Genomic DNA, 24,104 nt, shown 5'->3' on the forward strand with positions numbered 1-24,104 from the left:
TAGAGGGCCACTCAACAAATTCCCCTGATGGAGATATAAATTGCCCTTCCCTGGTCACCGGTTCAACCACTTGATGAATGGAACACCTGTGTGTGCATAGGCATTCATGTGAGTGAGTGTTTGGATAATAAAATAATAAATGTAGGAGACAAACTGGAAATACTCTTACTATACATCTAAGAACAGCTTTGGACCTGCCAGAGAAGTGGGAAGAGAAAGCACAGAGGATGTGTTTCTTTGCGCTCTTCGGATGAGAAACACAAGTATATATGTAATGAGGAAGTCCAAGTCACATTGCTTCCTCTTGTGTTTCTTCTCTAGAACTTCTGGAATACTTCAAAGTAATCAGTATTGGGGCATGGAAGCCTCACATAGGAGAATATTCCAGCATTACAATGCTGCCACCCAAAACTTTCACATTTAACCGAGGGCAAAGGCAAGGAGTTCACAAAGCTCCCAGGGACTGCCCGCTAGGATTCTGAAGAGAAGCAATGGGAACTAAACTGCCACAAGTCTACAGCTGAAGAGATATGAAGTCAGTAATCAGGGTAGGTAGACTATGTTGCAACACCATCATCCCCCAGAAAATTAATAACTCATTCCCTCTTATCTATGGATACTGATGGGTTTACCCCAAATATGATTTAAACTGAAACAAATAACGTGTAGTTAGTGCAGCTAGAGTGATGCAGCCCCTATACACGGATGTCTGAACTGCTGCAGAGGTCTCTGGGGTTCTGTCACTTTACATCTGGAGAGACACCAGCAAGATCTGAAGTGGAGTGAAGTTGTGCTCAGTATAGGTTGCCTCCAATCCTGCTTGCACTGCTCTCTTTGTGAAGCAAAAGCATGCCAGAGAAGTCCTAGCAACAATGCAGGGGCTTCTCAGGAAAAAAAATGTGCAATTTGCCACTGTTTGACGCTTGTCCAGAACGCCCCTTGAGCTGTATGCCCCTGAGCCCTGTACTAAATTTGGGGCACGAGACAGTCGCAATGGCAACGGAGGCAATAAGAGTTCCTTGTGGCTATAGAAACAGAAACCACAATCACATATTGATGTAAGCAAATCGTTTACTATCATAAGACCACCGCTTAGTCAATTTTTAAAAAATGCATTGTCACCTGTTATACCTATTAACTCCGGAATACCAGGCAGCAGCTATTGTTGCGTTGATGACTACATCTACTGGAATAAGATCTGCAACTGCATTGTTTGAGGCTCGCATCGTTCGAAGGATTCCTTTTCCTGCCTTAAGACAGAAGGTACAAGATAAGAAAGCCATTTCAAGCCACTATAGCTTTTCAGAAAAATATATTTGCCTACATTTTAACTTTTACTTACAGCAATAAAAAGGCCACTAGGTCCATTAAAGTTATCAATCCATCCCTGTTTGGAAACAAAGCATAACGAAGATTTACTGGCTTAATTGCTATGAAAATAAACTGGGAATCATTTAGCAGCTGAGTAAATGTCACAATATTTCCATTTTTTATTTACAATCCAATTTTATATTTATATATACTGCCATATGTATACACAGTATGTAAACGTTTTTTCTTTTCTACAAACAATGTTTTTGGAGAAGGAAAATCAATGGGGTAAGAAGAGGAAGACATTAACTGTTTCAGTCATATTAAGAAAGCATTTTCAAAACAATTCACAAATATATTAATTCCATAGCATAACTATGCAGTTTTCACAAAACATTTTTTTCATTCAACAAGTAAAATATTTAACAATAAACTACTTTAAAAATGTATGAATAGTCAATATGCTAAGAATAAGCCCATTGGCTCATTGCTTGCTGATTTATCATTAGGCAAGAACCATTTCTTCTGAGATAATTAAAATGTTTCCATAAGAAACTCAAGGAGTAGCAACTGTAATATGGGAAGTGATACTAAGTGTAAGGGTATTATTTGGAAGAAAGTCTTATTCAGGCATAGGCAAACTCGGCCCTCCAGAAGTTTTGAGACTACAATTACAGAGGTATCTCGCAAGACGAATGCCTCGTAAGACGAAAAACTCGCAAGATGAAAGAGTTTTTCGAGTTGCTTCGCAAGACGATTTTCCCTATGGGCTTGCTTTGCAAGACGAAAACGTCTTGCAAGTTTGTTTCCTTTTTTGAGCCTTTTTTGAGGTTTTTGAAGACTTTGGTGATTTTTGAAGCTTTTCCAAAACTTCTTTTGCAGCCATTTGGTAAGTTAAACTTTTAAAACTTTTTTGGGGGTTTTTGGATTTTGGGTTGGAATCCGTGCTTCGCAAGACGAAAAAACTCGCAGAACGAATTAATTTCATCTTGCGAGGTACCACTGTACCATCATCCCTGACCACTGGTCCTGTTAGCTAGGGCTGGTGGGAGTTGTAGTCCCAAAACATCTGGAGGGCCGAGTTTGCCTATGCCTGGTCTTGTTGATCAGGTAACATTGTGATTGTATGTTACTCCTCTTATTACAGGCATAAGGTGTGCAGTACTGATAAACCATAAGCCCCAAGTAGTGCTTCCTTATGGCCTACATCCATTTATCACTTAGCTTCCTTTACACAAGATTTTAAAAGAGATGGCTTAGACTGATCCGGAGTCAATGTATTATCTGCTTTTCACACAGCCCTGGCCTGTGTCTTAGTAATAAAGACTGAATCAATAGTAAATAATGACTAATAAATTTTGCTATAAAAAGGTTAAGGTTGACTTACTGGGAAAGGCTCCTTCCAGCTGGCACCCACAATTGATGGCCTTATAATGGCTACATTTAGTTTTGCACCTTCCAGTTGCACAATGTATTCTGCTAAGGCTTTTGTATATGTATAAGTATTAGGCCTGTCTCCTATTAGTTTTGGTGTAATATCATTCACTAGGCTGTCATCCATCCACCTAAAGAAATAAACATATTTATTCATTCATATCCTATCAGTCAACTCAAAAGCACCAAAGTTGGCTAATAAAATCTCTTTTTCGTGAAAAAAATCAAAGTTATATATATATATATATTTTAAAATACGACCACTTTAAAAGTTTAAAAGAAGTTTGGAAAAGCTTTTCTAGTCTGTGGAGGGTTAGAGTCAAAAGTCTTTCACTCAGCCTGTTGCAGGTCCAGCTGAACAGGGTGGGCACTGTCATCATGCTGGAGGAGAATTCATGAAACTCAAAGCAGTCATGTTTCCCCTGGGCAACCTTGGATTAGTCATAATTGTAGCTCATTTTTAAACAAAGAATGACATCTTAACAAAACTTGACAACTCATTTGTTACTGAAATTCTGAATGGCCACGATTTAGGTGCCATTTGTGTTAACACATTTGTGTTATTTGTGCATTAACTGCACAAAGAAGGAAATGTACCAGACTGAGATGTTACTTCAGTGTTGACTATAAGAACATTTAAAGATCCCACAAGAGTTCATGCTCTTTTGTTTTCATTTTCCTTTAATATACTTTTGGTTGACGCCGCTTCTTCATTGCTGTAGTCATTATTTACACTTGAAACAGAATACCTAAAGTGATGCAATTTTTACTCACGGAAATTCCATTAGGAAAATATGCTCCTTTTTATAGTTCAATACATTTTTTAAAAGAATATTTCCTATTTTATCTTCCATCTGAAACAATTATATTGAACAGCAGATTACAGAAACTGGTTTCTAGTTTAAGACGTATTTTGATGTCTTAACCCCATTCTGCTTTTCAGTAGCAAACCCTGAGTCATAAGGTAGACTTTCCTTTTTTCTAGCCAATGTATTTCAGAGAGAAGGCATTTCCAAATAAGTCCTACTTTTCTAATTGCTAAAAATCACCTTAGTATATGGCCAAGATCAGAACCAGCAATGTTCAAACCATTCTCATTTTGTATCAGCTATAAAAAAACTTTCCAACATTTTTCAATTTTGAAAGCATGAAATTAAAGGGGGGAAGCATTAGACACATACTCTAAGGAATCTATTAATTTCTTAGGATCAACAGGGGGTGGATAGACCACTTCCTCAATGTGTTTTCGGTTGCAGTATGCGAATGCTGTTGAAACATGGATAAACACATCTAGATTCTTCATTTTCTGGGCCAAGAAGAGAAGTTGTTGTGTCGCAATTACATTGAGCTGAACAGCATCTCTGTTGAGAGAGAGAAAAAACACAAGTGTACTAAAAAGTATTTTCAGGTATCCAAACTCAACACGTATGCACAACAAGATTCCTTTGTGATTTGCTGTCTCCTAGCTGTTCAGGAAACATAGCCTGGTCAAATCCAGCTGCTACTAGTGTATCTGCTGAAAACCAACAGGATCTTTTGTGTCAACAGATGGAAAAGGCAAGTGTTTCCAGTAGCATGCAGCTCACCTCTAATCTTCTTGGCACACTTCTATCCAAATCCCCCATTCTCCTCTTACAAAGTATAAGAAGCTTTATGTTTTCTTAGGTTGGGAGGGTACTCAATAATGTGGTTCCAAAACTTCCCTCACAACAGCACAGACTAACATTTCTTACAAATTGAGCATTAGGCTTTTCTTATCAACTAAATGATGCCAAAATCAAGTATATTATATTCTTCAAATGACGCAGATCACATATTTGCTGTAAATAAAAAGAAGGTGACACTGGGACAATGAACAGATATCTAAGTCCAAGTGTCACATGTCACATAAACTGAACCCACTATTTGCAGGTTCTTGTTTAAAGGCAATCATTACACACAATAATGCACAAACAGGAGACAGTGTTGAAAATCTTGGCTGGGTGCTATGAGAAAGGATGAAGGCAATGAGTGAGACATAAAGATGTGAAGTAAGCAGAAGATTCAGCATGTTATGTCTCTCCTCAGATTACAGACACCACAGTAAGAGGGTGGAATTCATTTCAATCTGAAGAGAGAGAAAAATCACTAACTTAATTCTAGAGAGACTACTGCAGTCAAGTTGTGACAAGAAAAAAATAAGTCTATCTTGGAAGCATCAAAACCCTTAGGCAATACTTAAGTAATTCCAAGATAAAGAAACAATAAAAGTTTGATTAGATGCAAACTTCTGAACTTGTGCGTTATGCATGCAATAATAAAACTGAGCCACAGGCCTCCTCCTTTAATATCTATCACTCAGAGAAAGAATCAGCTAATCAAGTAATCCAAGAGTCACAACACCTGAACTACCTCAGCCAGATTAAATATGCAACAATTTGCTTTACACCCAGCTAGCAAAAAAATATTGGAGCTACAACACTCTATACAGTGGTACCTCGGGTTAAGTACTTAATTCGTTCTGGAGGTCCGTTCTTAAGCTGAAACTGTTCTTAACCTGAAGACCACTTTAGCTAATGGGGCCTCCTGCTGCTGCCGCGCCGCCGGAGCCCGATTTCTGTTCTTATCCTAAAGCACTATTTCTGGATTAGCGGAGTGTGTAACCTGAAGCGTATGTTACCTGAAGCGTATGTAAGCCAAGGTACCACTGTACACTAGACTGCACCAAAAAACACAATGCAAAAGAAAATGCCTACCATAATGCGAATGTGTATGAAGCAACAGAGAATGAGACATCCACTTTTGAATTTTGTTTCTAAACTGGTACTGCTCCATTTCACACAACTGTCAAATGAAAAGTTGGGCTAATACCTTTTACTCTTCCCTTTTCTAAAGTTTAAAGTGAATGCATATGTTCTTATTGTGAGCCGAAAGCATTTAGGTAACCAGGGATAAAGCATTTACTTCTTTTATAAAGGTTACAAGATGACAAAGGTAGCTTTAAAAAGGGAACCAGAACATATTAAATTAATAGTTCAGACTCACCTTAGAATTTCATTGAATCTTACAGTAGCAGCGCAGTGGAATATAATGTTAGTGCAGTTTATGAGGTTCTCCTTGTCTTCCTCACTAAGGGCCATGTCTACTTCTGTAAGGTCACTGGCAACTGCTATAATTTTTTCATTAAATTCCGGCTGTTCATCTCTCAATCTGTCAAAGAGCTGTCAAAAGAAAACAGGACCAAATATAGCTAAGAGTGAATATACAAGGTCAAAAGAAAGTGTAATGACCGCAAGGCAAGAATACATACATATTCCTCGCTCAACTGTTGCAGTATTTTCTTTCCTCAAAACAAGCTTTTGAGGGGCAACTTAATCAAATATATGCAACTAATTCCATATTCAAAGCGAAGCCTTTTACATTATGCATATTAAAAGGCTTTATATTTCTTTTAAAAAATGAAAGTATTTTGAATGTTACAACAAACTGTTTTCATCCATTTCAACAGCGAAATATATCTCTACACCAAATGGCAGCAATGGACAACACTGATGGGTATGGTTTTCTTTGAGAAATAATTTCTTCCATCTACAAAGAATCCGAATAGGAATAAAATAAGTTCCTCAGTTTAATCTTTATATATTTCTGAAGAGCTTTCTTGCTGGGATTATTACTGAGTTTCACTGCCTGCTTCAAAACCTATGCAGACTAGCATAGCTAAGTTCTGTTTACGTGCAAAAACAGTGTTAACTGTGGAGTTAGCATTTTGCTTACATGTTGAAATCCATGCTCTAAACCTTGGGTGGTAGCCTTTTGGGGGTCCAGGTTCAACCTTGATTATAACTCCAGGGCCCACATGCCAACAGTGAGTATGCTCCCTGCACTCTGTCCCTCCTTTCCAAACACTCACTTACATGAATGCCTATGCACACACAGGTGCTCCATTCATCAAGTGGTTGATCTGGTGACCCAGGAAGGGCAATTTACATCCCCAACAGGGCAATGTGTTGGGCAGAATGGTTCAATCTCAGCACTTTCTTTTGCTGTCTCTGTCAAACTCAGTGAGGTCTTGGGAAGTCAGAAATAACTGCTTGATGGACAGATGAGGCTCCCAGGCCTGAGGCTAACCACCCCCACTGGATACAAAGCCAGTCCAGCCACTGGAAGTGGCCTTATCCAGGCTTACAGCCAGTGCAGCCAGCAAACAAACAACCAACAATCAATTATGCAGAAAACAGCACTGTCATATTCAGCATTGGCTGTCATGAGTAGCAGATATAGTGATGGCTCAGGAACTCTGTTTTGCCCCACTGTTTCTTAGATGAGAGATAGAATTGCTCAATTCACCAGTTTACTCTTTTACATATATAAAAAGAGATAGGTTAAAAACACTGCTAAAAATAAATCAATTTCAAGTAAGATCTATCTCTACACACTTAAAGTATTGACACAAAGTAGTATTAGTTTCTCCTGCAATTTAATGTTACAATTAGCTATGGATGAGAAAGGAGTTAGCTAGTTAATACTTATAGCTCTGGTAACATGCCCCTTGTGGAAAAATGTAAATTGTATTTCAGCCCACTGAAATTGCTATTGTGGCCTAGGACACATATCACTAATTATGTTAGGTTGCTACTTGGTTAGAATGACCACTCCAAAATTTATACCCTGTACAGACTTTTTATCTATATAATATATTGGGAAAACAAGTATCCATCAGGATCCAACATCAGCACATGGTACTTCAAATTTACACAATGGTCTAAACTACAGAGCCCAATATAACAGGCATGTTCCATGCAATCTGTACACCATTTCATATATGAATGAGCTTACATGCATTGGACTCTGCAAGTGTAGAGCCTTATGGATGGCACCAATACAAATTCCCCCAGGCAGGTAAAGTGCAATCAGCACCACAATGTATGTAGTTTAACAGCACAAAACTAAGGGCATAACTATGTGAGATGGCAACACACACACTCCTCTGCGACAAAGGTATTTTAAAAAGTTTTCTGTATCACTGATACTCTGGATGAGAGACTAAAAAATGCTTCCTAGTTGATTTTACTATTGGTACAAATGGTCTGGATATAAACTCACTGTACTAAGAAAATGCAGCTTCAAATCTACAAATTATCACATACTAGAGTCCCGCCACATAACATGTGGCTCCCATGTGGCCCATGGAATGAAAAGTTCCCCATCCCTGTACTACTACATGTATTCTCACTATTATTAAAAACTTCGTTAGAATATTCTTTTTAATGTCAAATGCAACATAGCCATTTTATGGAATGATACCTTGCAGCTGATCATTTCCTCCACGCGTTCTTGAGAATTCTTCCCTGCTTTGTGTCTAACCAACACATAAACCGTTTTCACCTTCGGACAGGACCTTAGTAGCTTTTCCAGAAGAACTTTTCCCATGAAGCCAGTAGCTCCAGTGAGGAGGACATTCTTGCCTTCATAGTATTCTGGGATGGATACCATCATGATCTTAAGAGAATTTAAGAGTAAGTTAGAGTTTGCATCAGTACTGGCCCTTAATCACATTTTATCTGCTAAATTCTTGCCCAATTACATTTGAAATTCCATTTTTACAGAAACATAATATTCAGCCTAGTATAAATGGTATGACCTGTACTTGCTGCTAACCATTTTCCTTAAACAGGCTGTCATACATGTGACATTATGTGCACTACACTGGAAAGTCCCCATGTCTCTGCTGGCATACCTATTTTTCTAGTTTGTTGAATTTCTGTACCTGGGAACTAACAAGTGAACAAAGTAACAGTGATATCAATAAACTATAGGGAAGATGGTGTCACATTTTTGCCTGCTAAAAATGATAGCCACAGACCATTAAAACATGTAGTATCCCCATGTCTAAGATATATGTGGGTTATACATTCCAAATTGGAAAAAATGCATATTTCCTTTTTTTAAGAAAAGAAAAACGAGTCAATTAACCAAAAATAATTGTTATATCCAGTGCTTTTTTTCCTAAAAAAAAAATGTTTAGGGGCATGCATCCCCCTGCATCCCCCCAGAAATAAAGCACTAGTTATATCTTTCACTATACTGAATCAAGGGCAACAATGAACCAGAAACTCAGTGCTTCATATAATTTGAGGAAAATGTTTTAATGTAAAAAGTGCTTTGCAGTATTGCCAATACAATCCAGTACTCAACTAGACTAAAGATTTGTGAATCTGTGGGGGTGTAAACAGAGAACTAATTGTCCGACCAGGACTCAAGAATGAAGTATATTCATTACAAGATGTGCTACAGTTAACACATTTTCAGCTGAATAAGAGGTTTTGGTTACTTTCCCCACACCCCACACAAATAATATCTTGAAGACTTTGATCCAAATGCAAAAGCTACACAGATGGCACATGGCTATTCTAACAAAGAAAGGCCTTGAGAAAACCGTAAATTTATTAGTTTAACACTGAACCCCGTTTGCTGGAGCTTCAGACTGTTGCTCCATATCACAATAGTGCTTATAGTTCTCAGTGTAAACTATATCTCAATCTACATACGTTAACTTCTATGTTAACCAATTAATCAACTCATCATAATACTATTTACACTACTGATTTTGTTAAGCGAAGATCAGGTTGCTGACATATATGCATAATACTGACATTTCACATATCAATCAGTTATTGAAAAACATTACACTATATGCATGACACTATTTTGAAGAAGTGTGCATGCACACGAAAGCTCATACCAAGAACTAACTTAGTTGGTCTTTAAGGTGCTACTGGAAGGAATTTTTATTTTTATTTTTACTATGGCAGACCAACACGGCTACCTATCTGTATATGCATGACAGTTGAGGTCCTTAAAAATATGTCATAAGAAACCTGATTTTAGGATTTAAAGCTGGAAATACTCTGAAATACAAACAAACCCTTATGGGGAAAATTTTCCACAAATGATCAGTTTTCACAAATGAAGCCTAAGAGTAGGCTCATTTAGTCAAAAAGGCATGCAGAAGTGCATATTCGGTTACTGGAATGAATTTGTATAGCAGATCTAGAATTAAGCGTGCACATACTTGTGCATTCATTGGGGGGGGGGAATGTTACACACAAAGCGTTCAGGTGGGCCTTAATTTATTAACTATGCCACAATAACTATCAATTCAACCAAATGAAGGATAATCATAGTAAGCGCATATTTTGTTTGCATTTATTTAAATAGTGGCAACCACTTTCCTACCATACCATAGCCCCCCAAATTAAGTCTCACCCCCACAAGCTACTATTTGCCCTAGGAGGAAAGTAGCTAATGGTGTCAAAAATAGCTTCCCTCTATGGGCAAAAAAGCAGCTGTTGGAGTTAAAACTTTCAGCTGGAATGGCAGGATGGGGAGAATGGATTAAACCCCCTCTCCCGGGCCATGGCCTATTGTGGATCAGTGGTCCCTTGACTGCTATTTACAGAACAAAATGAAAAAAGACAAATACAAAATATGTAAGTTGGCCCTCAGAATGGGTAATATATAGATTATGAAGGTTCCACTATGGTCCTAACATATTGCTTTACAGCTTTCCCTATGAGAGAAACTACTGTTCTTGTTGATTGCAACGAAACACTGCCCTGAGATAATAAGGTCTCAAAAGCAGATGTTATGATCAACATAGCAACAGTTACATGCAACACCTCCACCAAGTTATATGCAGAGAGTTATCACCAACACATGAGACTACTTCAGAATGAAGCTATAACCATGGAAACTTGAGATATACAGGGAACTAAAAATCCAATCAGCCCAGGCTAGGCTACTATCCCTCCCTAAAAGACCTAGGAGCGCACAGAGCGCCCCCATGATGCCTCCACTGGGCTTCACAACAGTTTTAGAAACTGATATATAAGCTAGATGCCAAATAGCACCTTAAAACTAGGTGACAGTTGCCACAATGGAATGTCTATTCGCCAGTGGGTTGGACTATAAGACCCTCGGGGTCCTTTCCAACACTACATTTTTTTTATTGGGTTTTATAAACAAGAATCATGTTATATAAACAAATATCTATGAATCTATGATCCCAACTACATTGCTTGACTGTAGCTTGCTCTTAAAATAATTCACTTGTCCCACACACAGTGGAAACTGTATTAACTATGAACTAAGGCAGAGGTTTTTATACTTTGGTCGCCAACCTGGTGCCCAGAAATTTCTATGTCATCAAAATTAGACCCATAGCAGTAGCAAAACATGCCTGGCTAATTCCTAACAGTGCTTCATAGCAAATATCTCTGCAGCCCTAGGGCACTCCTTCTCTAGGTCTAAGTAACAATGGCCTTTAAGCACAGGCAGCTCTTCCCTTATCTCAAGACATGGGTTGCAGCATTATGCACACATACAATCCTGAGTGAGTATTCAAGAGCTAAAAATCAGCTCTGTTCTACACAATTATTTCAATAGCTCAAATCATTTGTATCTCCCTAGTCCTTCAGTCCCAACCAATTTACCCTTCTACAATGAGCTGGTTAGGCTTTGAAGAAATCTTGGTTTATCCTGAACTAAATAATATAACTCCTCTCACTTTGGCCTCCAACTCCCTGCTCTGTGTCCTAACACTTTTTGCCACAAGAGTCACTAATGCTTTGTTCATCTTACTAGTGAAAGCAAGCAGCAGAAGTAGAAATAACTGGTATGGGGTTAGTTGCCAAACTGGAAAGACAGGAAAGATATATTTGACAGAGTGCAGGGTACATTTGTCTCAACTCATGGCTAAATGAGGATGCCGAAGTCAAGGAGAGCTACAGGAGTGTCCCTAAGGTTTGCTGAAAAACTGGCACCTTTAATGTATGTGTATTCCACTTGAACTGCTCACTAACGTTTAGAAACGTATGGAAACCAGGGATTTCATTGGAACGTGGTCCAATATGCCAGCCAATAAATGTTTCCTTTCATTTCTAATATAGCATGCACAGCCAGTTCATTTACTCACAGATATTCCTGCTATGTGAACATCCACAACAGGTTGCTACATAGTAGCAACTAGTCATTGATTGTGGAGTGTTGAATCTTGCAATTCAATCTACACTGCAAATGAAAAATAAAGGATAAGCAGGAATGCTGTGCGTGCTAGTTTCTTTAATGCTTTGGGTGTTAGATCAAGAAACATTATAGAAAGCCAAAGAAAAAAAATAAGCTAGTTAAAATTTGACTTTGCATATCTTTGTCACTATTCCCCCCCCCCACAAAAGATAAAAAGACCCTCAATGTGAGATTCCTAAATGTTATTTGTCCAGAATTTCTTGCAGAAGTGTCCACTCTTAAATGAAACAAACATTTATAAATTCAGTATTCAGGAGCATAACAATGCATTCTGAGGTACTGCCCTTTTGACAGAAATGTTTGATCAACAGTCTGATGGAAGAAACTTAAAAAAAAAAAATCCAAACAGGGACTAATAGCTCCAGCACTGTGGCCAACATTTCCTCTTAATAAAAGATTCTTGTGTCTAACGCTGTGTGAGCACCATTGTGGAGCATACAATAGTTGCTCTTGTTAGCCCCATATACTGCAACATCTCTGCTTTGTTGGAAGTACAAGCTTTATTAAATCACATTCTTTTCAGAACTCAAGTTTTACAAATGGGAGAAGATATAGCAGACACAAGAGATAACAATTGTAGATAAAATGTGGACATATACCTAAGCTAAGCTTTTCTGGTTAAATAATATCAATAGGAGCTAGAACTTTGAGCTTTGCAGAAGGGCAACATAGCAAGATACAAAGAAAACACTAAATATATGGAGTTAATTTTTAATTTTGTACTATGCTTGCATCAGAGCCTTGCAGACATTTGAAATAATATAGCAAAAAAACCATGGGATTTATTTAAAACTATATTAACTTAAAACCAAATATTTTATATAGTTGAACCTTAAAATATAATCTAATATTCAGAAGCACAGAAAACAGGTTCAAAATTATCTACATCAGGAAACAAAAACAAAAGAAGATGCTCCACATACTATGATTATTTAAATCAATCCAAGCTGGGTGAAACATCAAGACAGACAACAAGAGCACTGCTCAGTCAAAGCTTACCAATTACAGTAAACACTTTTTAGTTTTGTTTTCAAAACCAAGTATTCTATAGTAGTAGCACCCTCTCTACAGAGAATGAATGTTTTAAGGTTCAGCAGTTATCATTCCCACCATTTCTAAAGTGAAGAGACAAGTGCAAAACCTTATATAACCAAAATGTAAGCATCCATACATAAGAGAAAGTTATGGGGATGCTTGGTGGCCAATAAATGCTGGCTGACTGGTTGGAGGATGGAGAAGAGAAGGGAAGTATGGATGAGCGCAGGAATGGAGTATCATGGGAAAGGACATGACAAAGTACCATGGGCACTGAATAGAGCCCCACAGTAGCATTTTGTTGGAAGTCCCACTTATTCTATTTAGTGAGTAACTTAGATTTTTGACTGCTTCTGTTCAGAGACTGACCTACCTGCAACGAATTTAATCTAGTCTGGCTCTGTTTTTGCCTACTGTTAAATAATGGATGCAAACTCGCCAACTGGAAATAAATGTGAGCATGACAAAAGAACGATTAGCGTAGACTGCACTCCTGGTTCTACAGCTGTGTCTGGAATTAATTCCAGATTGCAACAGCAGCCAGGGTACCATTGAAAAGGCCACGAAACTTTCCACTTAACACCCGCAACTGTCATTCATGTTAAATTATTGTGCACTGGGCTGTATTGAAAAACAGAAGTATCAGTATGCATATAGCACATCCAAAAGCATTTCCAGTATCATCGCCGGCATCTTTCAGGTACAATTTAAGGTACTATTTTGGGTCCAAAATAATATGGGTTGAATTATCAGAGAAAGTATTTGTTCATCCAATGTGCCTCATCACAATGTCCAAGTTCAAACAAAGACACCCACCTGTATGTCTTATCTGGCTGGCAAGGGTGTGTACAAAGTGGTGCACTTTGAAGCACCTGTAAGAATGGACTGTTATTTTTCTCGAGTGTCAGAGCTCAAAAACATTTATGAATCATAAAGACCAATTTGGCCTGGATTTTAAAACTGAAGACTAAGTTGGGTGAGACTGTGCTAACACTGGAAACTTTTCATCAGTTTTATCCTACCTGTTTTATATGGTTTTAATATTAGCTTTCCTTTTCCTGGCCTCTGATATAAAGCAGGCTGTACATTTAAAATTGTTGCTTCCTAGTGATTTTCTTGAAGGCTGGAACAAGCTTAGCCATCTCCCAGGGAAGACCAGTTCAGGTTAGGACAAACTGCTTCTTGTTCTGAACTAGAAAATAGAAGTATTATATAATATAGTTATTTGCAATAATACATAATTTGCTGTTCTTAAAATTAGAGGAAATCTGTTCAACTATCAACTTTTGTTATAGTCTTGGCTACCTCACAGAAACTAGAGCCCTTAAAAGAAAAAAAAGAATTAACATATGTCAACGTTTGGCACTTTAAGTTTTCTTCCATAGTGTGGAGAACTCCAAGGAATATAAATATTCCACCTGACAAAATGCAACTGATGGCACTGTTGCAACAGTATGGAACATGTTCACCACGCCAAAAAAATTCCTTTATTTATTTAAGGATCATGAAACATAGGATCATGAAAAGAACAAGACAACTAAGTTGAAGATATTATCTGAGCTTAGTGCAAAGTAGTTACCATATTTTTTGCTCTATAAGACTCACTTTTTCCCTCCTAAAAAGTAAGGGGAAATGTGTGTGTGTCTTATGGAGCGAATGCAGGGTGCCCAGCTATCACAGAAGCCAGAACAGCAAGAGGGATTGCTGCTTTCACTGCGTAGTGATCCCTCTTGCTATTCTGGCTTCTGAGATTCAGAATATTTTTTTTCTTGTTTTCCTCCTCCAAAAACTAGGTGCATCTTGTGGTCTGGTGCGTCTTATAGAGCAAAAAATACGATATATTAAAAGATTCATCAGGACCACATGGGGCTAAAGTTTGTTTTTCAGCAGAATCCCAAAGCAGGACCTCTATAAAAAAGGGATTGCCTCACTGACCTTCAAGCACTGGAAACTGTAAAGAAGGTATATGCCAATTTGGCAGGGCTGACTTGAACACTAGAGATATGTGCCAAAGGCAAGTTCAACTCCTCATCAGAAACTCCCTGTTTTTTACTTTAGGTAAGACCACACTTCAAGATAAATCATGGCTTTATCCCACAATATCAAAGTCAAAGGTCTGCTTTAGAAAAGTACACAGATTGGTAGATCTGAACAGGTTAGGGACGAGTCAAAGCCGTATACTTCTGATCACTTAATATATTAACATTTTAAATTATGTATTTGCATTGTTCTTAAAATCGGGTTCATGCTTTTGTAGCACTAATTGTCGTTTAGAAAATACTAAACATTAAAAATGAAAGTATCTCAAGATTACAAGCATTTCATTCTAACTGAACAGAGTATATTATTCAATGCTATACATCACCCTGAAGAGGAGCATTAAATCCGTAGAGAGATGCAGTTAACAGGCTTGGCTCTTGATTCTCACTCAAACTGGATGTGGAATCAGAATGGTCACATATGCACACATGAGTGAGTGCGGTAATAAGTACTTCTCTCAGAAAGTGTTGAGTGCCTTTGGTACTTAAGAGAATGGTAATATAGATTCAACTAAGTTGTTGTGCTTGCAAAAGCCAGTATTTTTGCGGGGAGAACCCTGAGAACAGAGCATAGGTTGCGTATGTGTTTGTGTGTGAGAGAGAGAAAGAGAAAGAAAGAGAGAGAGAGAGAGAGATAGAGAGAGAGAGAGGAGATCATTCCATCTAGGAAGCAGAAATACTTGCATTGGCAGAACCATACTGCAATGTTGAATCGCATCCTATTGTTTTTCTAGTGGGGGAAAGCAATCATTACACTCTCTGATTTAAACAACTAGTGGCCAGTGTCTACCATCCCTTTTAGGGGCAAAATGTGCAAACATGTTGTGGCAGCACAGCTCCAGAATTTCCTGTCTGGCTTTCAGTTCATTTCTGGCATTGAATTTGCCCTATTCACCTAAGTGTAAGATCTGTATTGGGACATTTACTATCTATTCTCCTGAACCTCTCAGTGGCTTTTGATACCATTGGCCATGCTTTTCTTATGGATTGTCTCCAAAAGATGGAAACTGGGGGAACGATGTTGAAGTGGCTCCATTCAAACCTGAGAGGACGCAGAAGGTAGTGCTAGGTAATTATGAGGTTCTGCAAGATTGTTTAATATCTGCATGCAACTGATGGCTGGGGTGCAGAGCTCTCAGTATGCTGCTGATACCTATCTCTCATTTCCATCTGATCCTAGGAAGCGAGCTGAAAGGTTGAACTAATGCTTGGTAGCTGTGAGGCACTGGAACAAACTGAAGCTTAAGTCAGACAAAACATAAGTACTGTTAGTGGATGGACTTTGGTTTGGAGTGTGTTTTGGATGAGGTTAGACTCTACCTGAAAGACTATGTTTGTAATTGGAGGATATTCCTTGATCTCAAGTTGCCTGCAGACGGCAAAGTTGCAGGAAGACAGAGGCTTTTTTGTTGTAACACTCATCCTGTGGAATGCCTTAACAAGGGTCAAACTATCACTATATTGTTTTAGGTGACTAGCAAAAACATGTCTGTTTTAAAAGACTTTTACCAGACTGTTGGTGGCTTTGGGTTTTCATATGAGACGTTGGCTTTGATGTCAGTATTTGTGATTTAAAGGGTATAGTTATGTAATTTATTATTATGCTTCAGGTTGTAAACGAACTTGAGTTCCTTTCCAAATTAGGCAGAGTAATGTTTTGAAAACAAACATAAACAAAATAAAAGGCTGGGAGCTTGCCATACAATACCACTTGGAAAATACTGATCAACCCTTCCCCAGTCAGTTGAGAGGCGGTGGGAACTACCTGTGCAACTTTTAATTTAAAAAAGGAGAACATTTGATGATTTTGTACCCCGTTGCTTCCTTAGTTAGCCACTAATACCAAGTGTTTAATCCAAATTCCTGGCCACTTGATAAGAGCAGTAAAGCCACTGCACCTTCCATAGCCACACTTCTCATGCTGGCAAGGGTGAAAGGGAGAGGGAAGGAAAAAGTAATAATAATAATAATAATAATAATAATAATAATAATAATAATAAACTATTTGTATCCCGCCCTCCCCGGCTGAGGCTGGGCTCATCATAAAAGTACTCCTTTACTGTGCCAGCTCCTGGGCTGACACAGTAAAGAGCCCTGGATCTAGCCTGCTGCACCAACAGTGACCCAGGAGCAATCCACCAGCACTAGAAACATCAGGTTTTGGTGAGTGCTGCCAGTGGTAACATGTACCTGCCCTTCGTTGGCAGGGCTTCCCCTCCAACAGCAAAGCTCCCTATCAGCAGAGCAAAGCTGGGCACTTTTGCTCCATCCAAAATCCTTCCAACACAATGCATCAGAGGACTTGGTTGTTCTATGCACTGGCTAATAGTGTAAAGGATTTTTTTTACCAGGAAGCATTTTCATATGTAATTATCTGTGCTGAAACTGTGAATTAAATATACCATAACTGGTTTCAGTAATATCAATCCCCAGTATGTAGTTGTTCACTGCATGGATATTTCAGACACTGTCTTCGTCAACTGACTACACATTGTGGCAAGAAACCGATTCATTCTCCACTCACCAGAAAGCAGAGCTATTGTAAACATCCAACAGAACTAGTAAGGAAAAATGGTCTAATGGTGACAGTGTTGTTTGCTTTTACAAATTTGTTTCTGAATTTTAAACTTCACTATCTCATGTCAATTCCAACTCAGGTGGAAAATACAAGAGTGCACAAGCTTCCATCAACGGACTAACAAAGTATAGTATACACATAAACAGCAGCTACTATATTAAGAAGAATAAAGAACGGAAATGATAGTGGCATGAGCGGTAAAAAAGTTTCAGGGCTTAACATGAAAGGTACATAATCCCCCTCCCCCATAAGTTCTCTTTAAAGATGTGAAAGAAGGCCTTCTATTTACAAATTCAGACTTGTAAAAAGTTAATCTTTAAGACAGAAACTACCTTAATGACAAATATTAGAGTATTCCTCATTTTTTCCATTAAAAAAGCTTCAAATATACCTTTATGGACTATTCAGATATAGCAATTACAAGTCACAGTCACTTGCCATTTAATTATCAGCAATGTGTCTCACATAGATTTTTATTTACTTTCTCACACCTCACATATCTTAAGTTTCAAAGTCCAATTTCTGTTTACATTTGAAGTAAAGCACCAAGTTTACTGCCCACATAAATATTTTCAAGTTGGCTTTGCAGCCAGCTATGGATTGCCCTGACTACTCCAGTAAATAAGTTACAGATAGGTAGCCGTGTTGGTCTGCCATAGTCAAAACAAAAAAAATTCCTTCCAGTAGCACCTTAAAGACCAACTAAGTCAGTTCTTGGTATGAGCTTTCGTGTGCATGCACACTTCTTCAGATACACAGATACTTCAGATATCTGAAGAAGTGTGCATGCACACGAAAGCTCATACCAAGAACTGACTTAGTTGGTCTTTAAGGTGCTACTGGAAGGAATTTTTTTTGTTTTGCCAGTAAATAAGCATTGTGAAAACACAGATGGAAGAACTGATCCCAATAGTGGCTGGCTTGTATGATGCCATAGGGATCCTGCTTGTCTCCTATACAGTGGTACCTCAGGTTACAGGCGCTTCGGGTTACAGACTCCGCTAACCCAGAAATAGTACCTCGGGTTAAGAACTTTGCTTCAGGATGAGAACAGAAATGGCGCCGCGGCAGCAGCGGGAGGCCCCATTAGCTAAAGTGGTGCTTCAGATTAAGAACAGTTTCAGGTTAAGAATGGACCTCCGGAACAAATTAAGTTCTTAACCCGAGGTACCACTGTACTGTTTAAATATCCATGTGGAACTGCTGGGTGATGTTGCCTATAAGTTTGAGGTTTGGTGTCAAAACTAATTACAGTACTCAAGTTTCTTTCAGATTTTCCTATCTGATCCTAGGGAAGTATTAGATGTCCTAAATAGGTGTCTTGGATCACTGAGGGACTGTTTAGTGAGTGAACAAAATAGTAATGCAGACAGATGAAAGTGCTGTTGACTGGAATTCTGAAACTGACTTTTAGATGCAGGCTATTTAAGGCTTTACTTAAAGGATGGACTGCTCCCATGTGAATCTACTGTTAGACATAGATCTTCCTCTATGTTCATCTACTATTTAAAGTATATTGGAGGAGGGATTACCTTTCAAGAGGCCACCAAGTCTAGAAGTCACTTCTGAGGAAAAATCAGATCCATCCTTTCGGGCATACCAACAGCTAGTAAATGTGCCCTTGGAGTGCTTTGGCAGCTCTATTTTTGAAGGGATCTCCCTCTTTGGCTTGATATTTTCTTTGTTTCCTTGCTAGGATTTGTTTTGCTTACAGCTACTGGTTTTAATCAAATAGCTGTTGATTTTAATAGAGAGAATAGTTGTTTTAATATATAACTGATTGTTGGCTGTCTCATGGATGCTTTTTTATTCAAAAGCCAGAATGTAAAATATAAATTTAAAGTGCTGTTACAACCACCATAAAACTAGATATATTCTAAGATGTTCACCAAGGACATGAATGAAGGACTGCTAAACACTGGCATTTTTAAAGTGATTTTTCATTCCATGTGTCTGAAATTGATATATAATAAGGGATTTTGGATGGACCTAACACTTCCAAAGGTGTCTGTTAAGTAGAATGTGCAGGAAGCAATGTAATGAACTGTGTAGGCTCTACACAAAGAGTTAGAAGAAACATCCCTGTAAATGTTGTTTACCTGAAACTTGCTCTTTGAATGACCGTATTGGCCTGAATATAAGCCTCACTTCTTTTTTTCCAAGTTCTGACCGTGAAAAGTTAAAGTGCGGCTTAAATTCGTGACCTTACAAAAATTGGCTTTTACAATATCACTGCTGAAACAGACATACGGTAAAACAGAATGGGTATGAGAGCCTGCGAATTTTAAAGGAGCTGCTTATATTTAGGTACTGTCTTTTTTCCCCTTGAATTTTAAAGGTGTGGCTTATATTCAGGCCAATATGGTAATGCTTTACAAATTCCTTTGAAACCTTATAAACATTATCATTTGCAAGCATTAAAAATTCAATTGTGAAGGAAATCTCACTAGGGGCTATAATGTGAAATGAAATGAAAGTCACACTTGCCCCTAGAATGACCAGCAAACTGAAAATACAGAAACAATAGTCATACCTCGGGTTAAATATGCTTCGAATTGCGCTCCGCAGCAACCCGGAAGTAACAGAGCACATTACTTCCGGGTTTCGCTGCTTGCGCATGCGCAGACGCTCAAAATGACATCACGCGCATGTGCAGAAGTGGCAAAAAGCGACACATGCATGAGCAGATGTACCGTCACTAGATACGTTTACCTCTAGATGCGAACGGGGCTCCGGAACGGATCCCGTTCTTATCTAGAGGTACCACTGTACACTCTTTCCAAAACCTCATTCTAAGCTAATTTCTTCAATGCTCAATTTTCTTTCACCTCATTTTCCATTATTTTGAAGTTTCCTACATTGTAGGGAAAGTAGAAACTGCCTTCTCTTTGGAATATCCTTTTAAATAATAAAAAGCTTTGAACACATACTTTGGATCAACATACCCAATTTATTTAGTCTTTACTTCAGACTTTTTACTACTTCTGCAGCTCTTTTCAGAATTTATTCTACTTTGTCAACATCCTTCTTGAACTGTGACATCCAGATGTCTCACTAGTGCTGAACAAAGCTCCATCTATACTTTTTATGGCTGCAATACTACACATATTTTCCTGGGGGTAAATGTACTGAACTAGAAATGTGTAAGATTGAAGAGAGAGCTGTGGCTCTTTTACATACACAAAACTTTAATTTTCTAACATCAAACTAGTAATCTTGGGTGTATTAAGGAAGTTTGCTTTGCTGTGGGTTAAACCACAGAGCCCAGGACTTGACGATCAGAAGGTCGGTGGTTTGAATCCCGGCGACGGGGTGAGCTCCCATTGCTCGGTCCCAGCTCCTGCAAACCTAGCAGTTCGAAAGCACGTCAAAGTGCAAGTAGATAAATAGGTACTGCTCCGGCGGGAAGGTAAACGGTGTTTCCGTATGCTACTCTGGTTCGCCAGAAGCGGCTTAGTCATGCTGGCCACATGACCCGAAAGCTGTACGCCGGCTCCCTCGGCCAGTAAAGCGAGATGAGCGCCACAACCCCAGAGTCGGCCACAACTGGACCTAATGGTCATGGGTCCCTTTACCTTTTACTAGGTTTTGCAATTGCAATTTCCTTAAGTTTTACTACAAGCAGTTCCTTTTGACAGACGCACATTTCCTAACTTTGGGTGCTGCAAGAGATACATCCTTCCTTGGTATGCCAATTTTTTTCTTGCCAAAGCCAGTATTCACTATTATATAGGCATGACAGGGAAGTCACACTATGGCACAGATTCGCTTACACTGGAATAATGGCTGCCAAGACCCAGAGCTTTATTACAAGGGCCATATTCTTTATCCCCAGCAGGGAGCCCCACCCAAGGGAACAATATCTTAAGGGAACAGCCAGAAGGCGTTAAAAATACCAGGGCGGGTTGAGATTCATTCTCCACCTTCCACAAATATTTGGCCATGCCCAAGAAAGCTTGGTTTCTCATTATGAAAACTGTGCTTGAAAGACCTGCAGTTGGGGGGGGGGCGTGTGTGTGTGTGTGCAGTTGCAAACTGAAGACTTCCTCAGTCTTCGTGCATCTCGCCCAACATGTGCTCATGACAACCCTATTACACAACCGCAGGAGAACAAGACATCAGTCCACGACCTAGAAACCGTTTTCGGCCGCTTCTGGATGGAAAGGGGTGAGGTGAGGAAAGCGAAGGAGAGAGGCAACCTGCGTTAAGTTGTCCCCAAGGCTCGGTATTGCAACGAGCGACCTCAAACTTGCGCGGCGCTTCTCACAGCCGCCCGTGCACCTCCACCTCCAGGGTCTCAGACCCAGGCGGCGGCAGCAGCAGCAGCAGCAGCACATCTTTCCCCCTGGCTCCACAACTCGGCTCCGCCGGCGGTTTCCTGGCTCTCTCGGGCCTCCGCATTCTCCACATTTTTAAGAAAGGGTACAGTAACAATGCTCTCAAATAAATAAATAAAATAAACTCGTGCTCCAGTTAACACTCAGGCCCCTTTCCACTTGGGGGTGCGGGGAACGGAACAGGCCGCCCCACAACGTGAGCGTCGTTTCCCACCCGGCCGCCCTCCCTCAACTCTTCCCAAGCCGCACCAGGAGAGTATCCGCCGCCCAGACGCCCCACCCACCGGCTTCGCTTTCCGAGTCTTCTCCATCCGGCAAGGTTCCCCTCAGAGGAAGCCGCGGCACCCCAGGGGCCTCCTCGCCTCATCTCCCCTTCCCCCGCCCTCCGTGGAGCGGAACTGCCCCCTCCCGCCTCGCCTCACCCCCCTCCCTTGCCCACAGCCTCTCGCTCGCGACCTCCCCGCGGCCAACGGTCACCCGCCCAACCCGCCGTCCCTCACCGGCACTCGGGTCCTGCCGCACGCACGACGGGCGGTTGCGCCTCCTTCCTCAGAGCCGGCTCGCGCTCACCACCTCCCTCTCTCCCTCAAGCCCCGCCCGCTCCGACGCCTCCCTGAACGAATCCGCTTACTTGCTGCTGCAGGTCGTGGTGATGCTGCTGCCGCCCGCGGCTGTGGTGGAGTTGGTGCTGCCGCGCCGCTATATGCCCAACAAGCGGCCCTGGAGGAAGGAGAAAAAGAAGACGCGGGGGCGGAGAGGTTAGCCCGCTGCGATTGGCGCTCGCGCGACGTTACGGCCGGCAGCGCGCCACTCTGCCCTACGCCGGCCGTCCCTGGTTGGTCGAGTGTCGAGGAGGCCCGCCTCCCGCCGTCCGCTTCGCGTCCATTCAGAGCGCGGGCGGGTTGGCTGCCTCTCAGTTGCGGAGGGAGTCTGGCCAATAGAGGGAAAGGAGAGGAGCAGAGAGGGTCGACTCTGCTGCGTCTCGCCTGGCCTCGCCATTACCTTGGAGGCAGCAGCTCCAGGCGGATGTCTGTAGAATGAGCATTGTCATAATTAAAAAGCTGTGCACCGGCTGCGCCTTCGGCTCGGCATTGCTTATCACGGCGTTTTCCCGCTAGGCACGCATAGGTTTCCCGTGGTTGCGTCCGACTCGAGAAAGGGAAGTTGCCGCTGCTCGGCCTCCGGATTTCCATCTCGTGACCCATATCCTTACTATTTCCAAAAGCTGGTCCACCGACTCCTTTGAGTTATCTAAGTGGCCCCCTATTGCAACTTAATTTTTTCTTCAGTAACTTGGCGTTGAACGTTCGCACCCAGTCATCACGTACATGGACACAGTGGGTTTTTTTTTTAGAGACCTGCACTCTGGACATAGGAGCCAACTTCTAGGGGCCAAGGTCCCTTTGCCCCACATTCAAATACAACATTTGAGGGGGTTGCCATCCCAAAGTTGATGGACATCGCCAGGGCTTTTTTTCTTTAAAAAATGTTTAGGAGTACTCATTTTCCTACTCATATTGAAATACTGCCCCTCAATGAGGCCAAACTTAGATTCACAAAATGTTTAGGGGTATGCATCCCCCCAGAAAAAAAGCACTGGACGTTGCCATTCAAATAGTGTGCATGCTGTGGAAATGTTCAGAGTGGCAGGAGAGGATATCTTCTTTATTAATATAGTTCCTAACTTGCGTTAGCAAGTTCCTTTACTTAGCAGAGTGCATTCCCTTTTTACATAGCAGAAAACCTGTTGCAAACTTGTGTGAGTTTCTTAAGGCAATATGCACTTCAATCTGGCTTGTCCAGATTGAAATGTGTTTTAATATTTTCCTGGTAAGACCCCTTGAATCCCTCCTAAAAGAATAAAGACCCCACAGTCTTATTCATAAGTAACAAAAAGAAAGTTTACTCACGATCAGGCAGAGTACAGTGTGATCCCTGAAGGCAGGCTTTAGGCTTAAAGTTTCAAACATATACAAACAGGTTTACCCCTTAAGGGAGATTTACCTAGTGACTGCAGGCTACCAGTCCAGCAGTTCACAGGACGAAAGGAAGATAGAAAAGAAAGATTAGCAGCATGCCTTGGCCTTTTACCATGTCTGGAAAGGTCACGCCCACCCACTTGTCACATGCAATGAAGGATGCTCCAGCCCAGGAGGAACAGAAAGTTTTTTTATATATATAAGATATTTATTCAAAATTTTCTTAATACAATATAAAAAACAAACAAAACGACATATAACTTTACAATAATCATACTTTCTTCACTTCATTGGACTTCCTCACGTCTCTCGTTCCTGCGTTCCAAGT

At 40.3% G+C, this 24,104-nt stretch overlaps 1 protein-coding gene across 22 annotated transcripts in view; it reads right to left on the bottom strand.

Moving 5' to 3' along the window:
• The window catches only part of FAR1 (fatty acyl-CoA reductase 1), a 38,270-nt gene extending 14,414 nt beyond the window's left edge, over window positions 1-23,856 (bottom strand). For 2 of the 22 annotated variants that reach the window (XM_083725392.1, XM_083725390.1), the window contains exons 1-7: window positions 22,298-22,401; window positions 8,029-8,223; window positions 5,770-5,945; window positions 3,927-4,106; window positions 2,699-2,876; window positions 1,343-1,387; window positions 1,123-1,250 (exon numbers count right to left, since the gene is read on the bottom strand). In XM_083725392.1, the coding sequence (XP_083581518.1) occupies window positions 1,123-1,250; window positions 1,343-1,387; window positions 2,699-2,876; window positions 3,927-4,106; window positions 5,770-5,945; window positions 8,029-8,220 (899 nt within the window). In that variant the 5' untranslated portion in view covers window positions 8,221-8,223; window positions 22,298-22,401. The other 20 variants (XM_083725393.1, XM_083725378.1, XM_083725372.1 and 17 more) reach the window with 20 other exon arrangements.
• Between the last annotated feature and the right edge of the window lie 248 nt (window positions 23,857-24,104).

The sequence above is a fragment of the Podarcis gaigeae genome (assembly GCF_964106915.1).
Source record: "Podarcis gaigeae genome assembly, chromosome: 1".
Taxonomy (NCBI): domain Eukaryota; kingdom Metazoa; phylum Chordata; class Lepidosauria; order Squamata; family Lacertidae; genus Podarcis; species Podarcis gaigeae.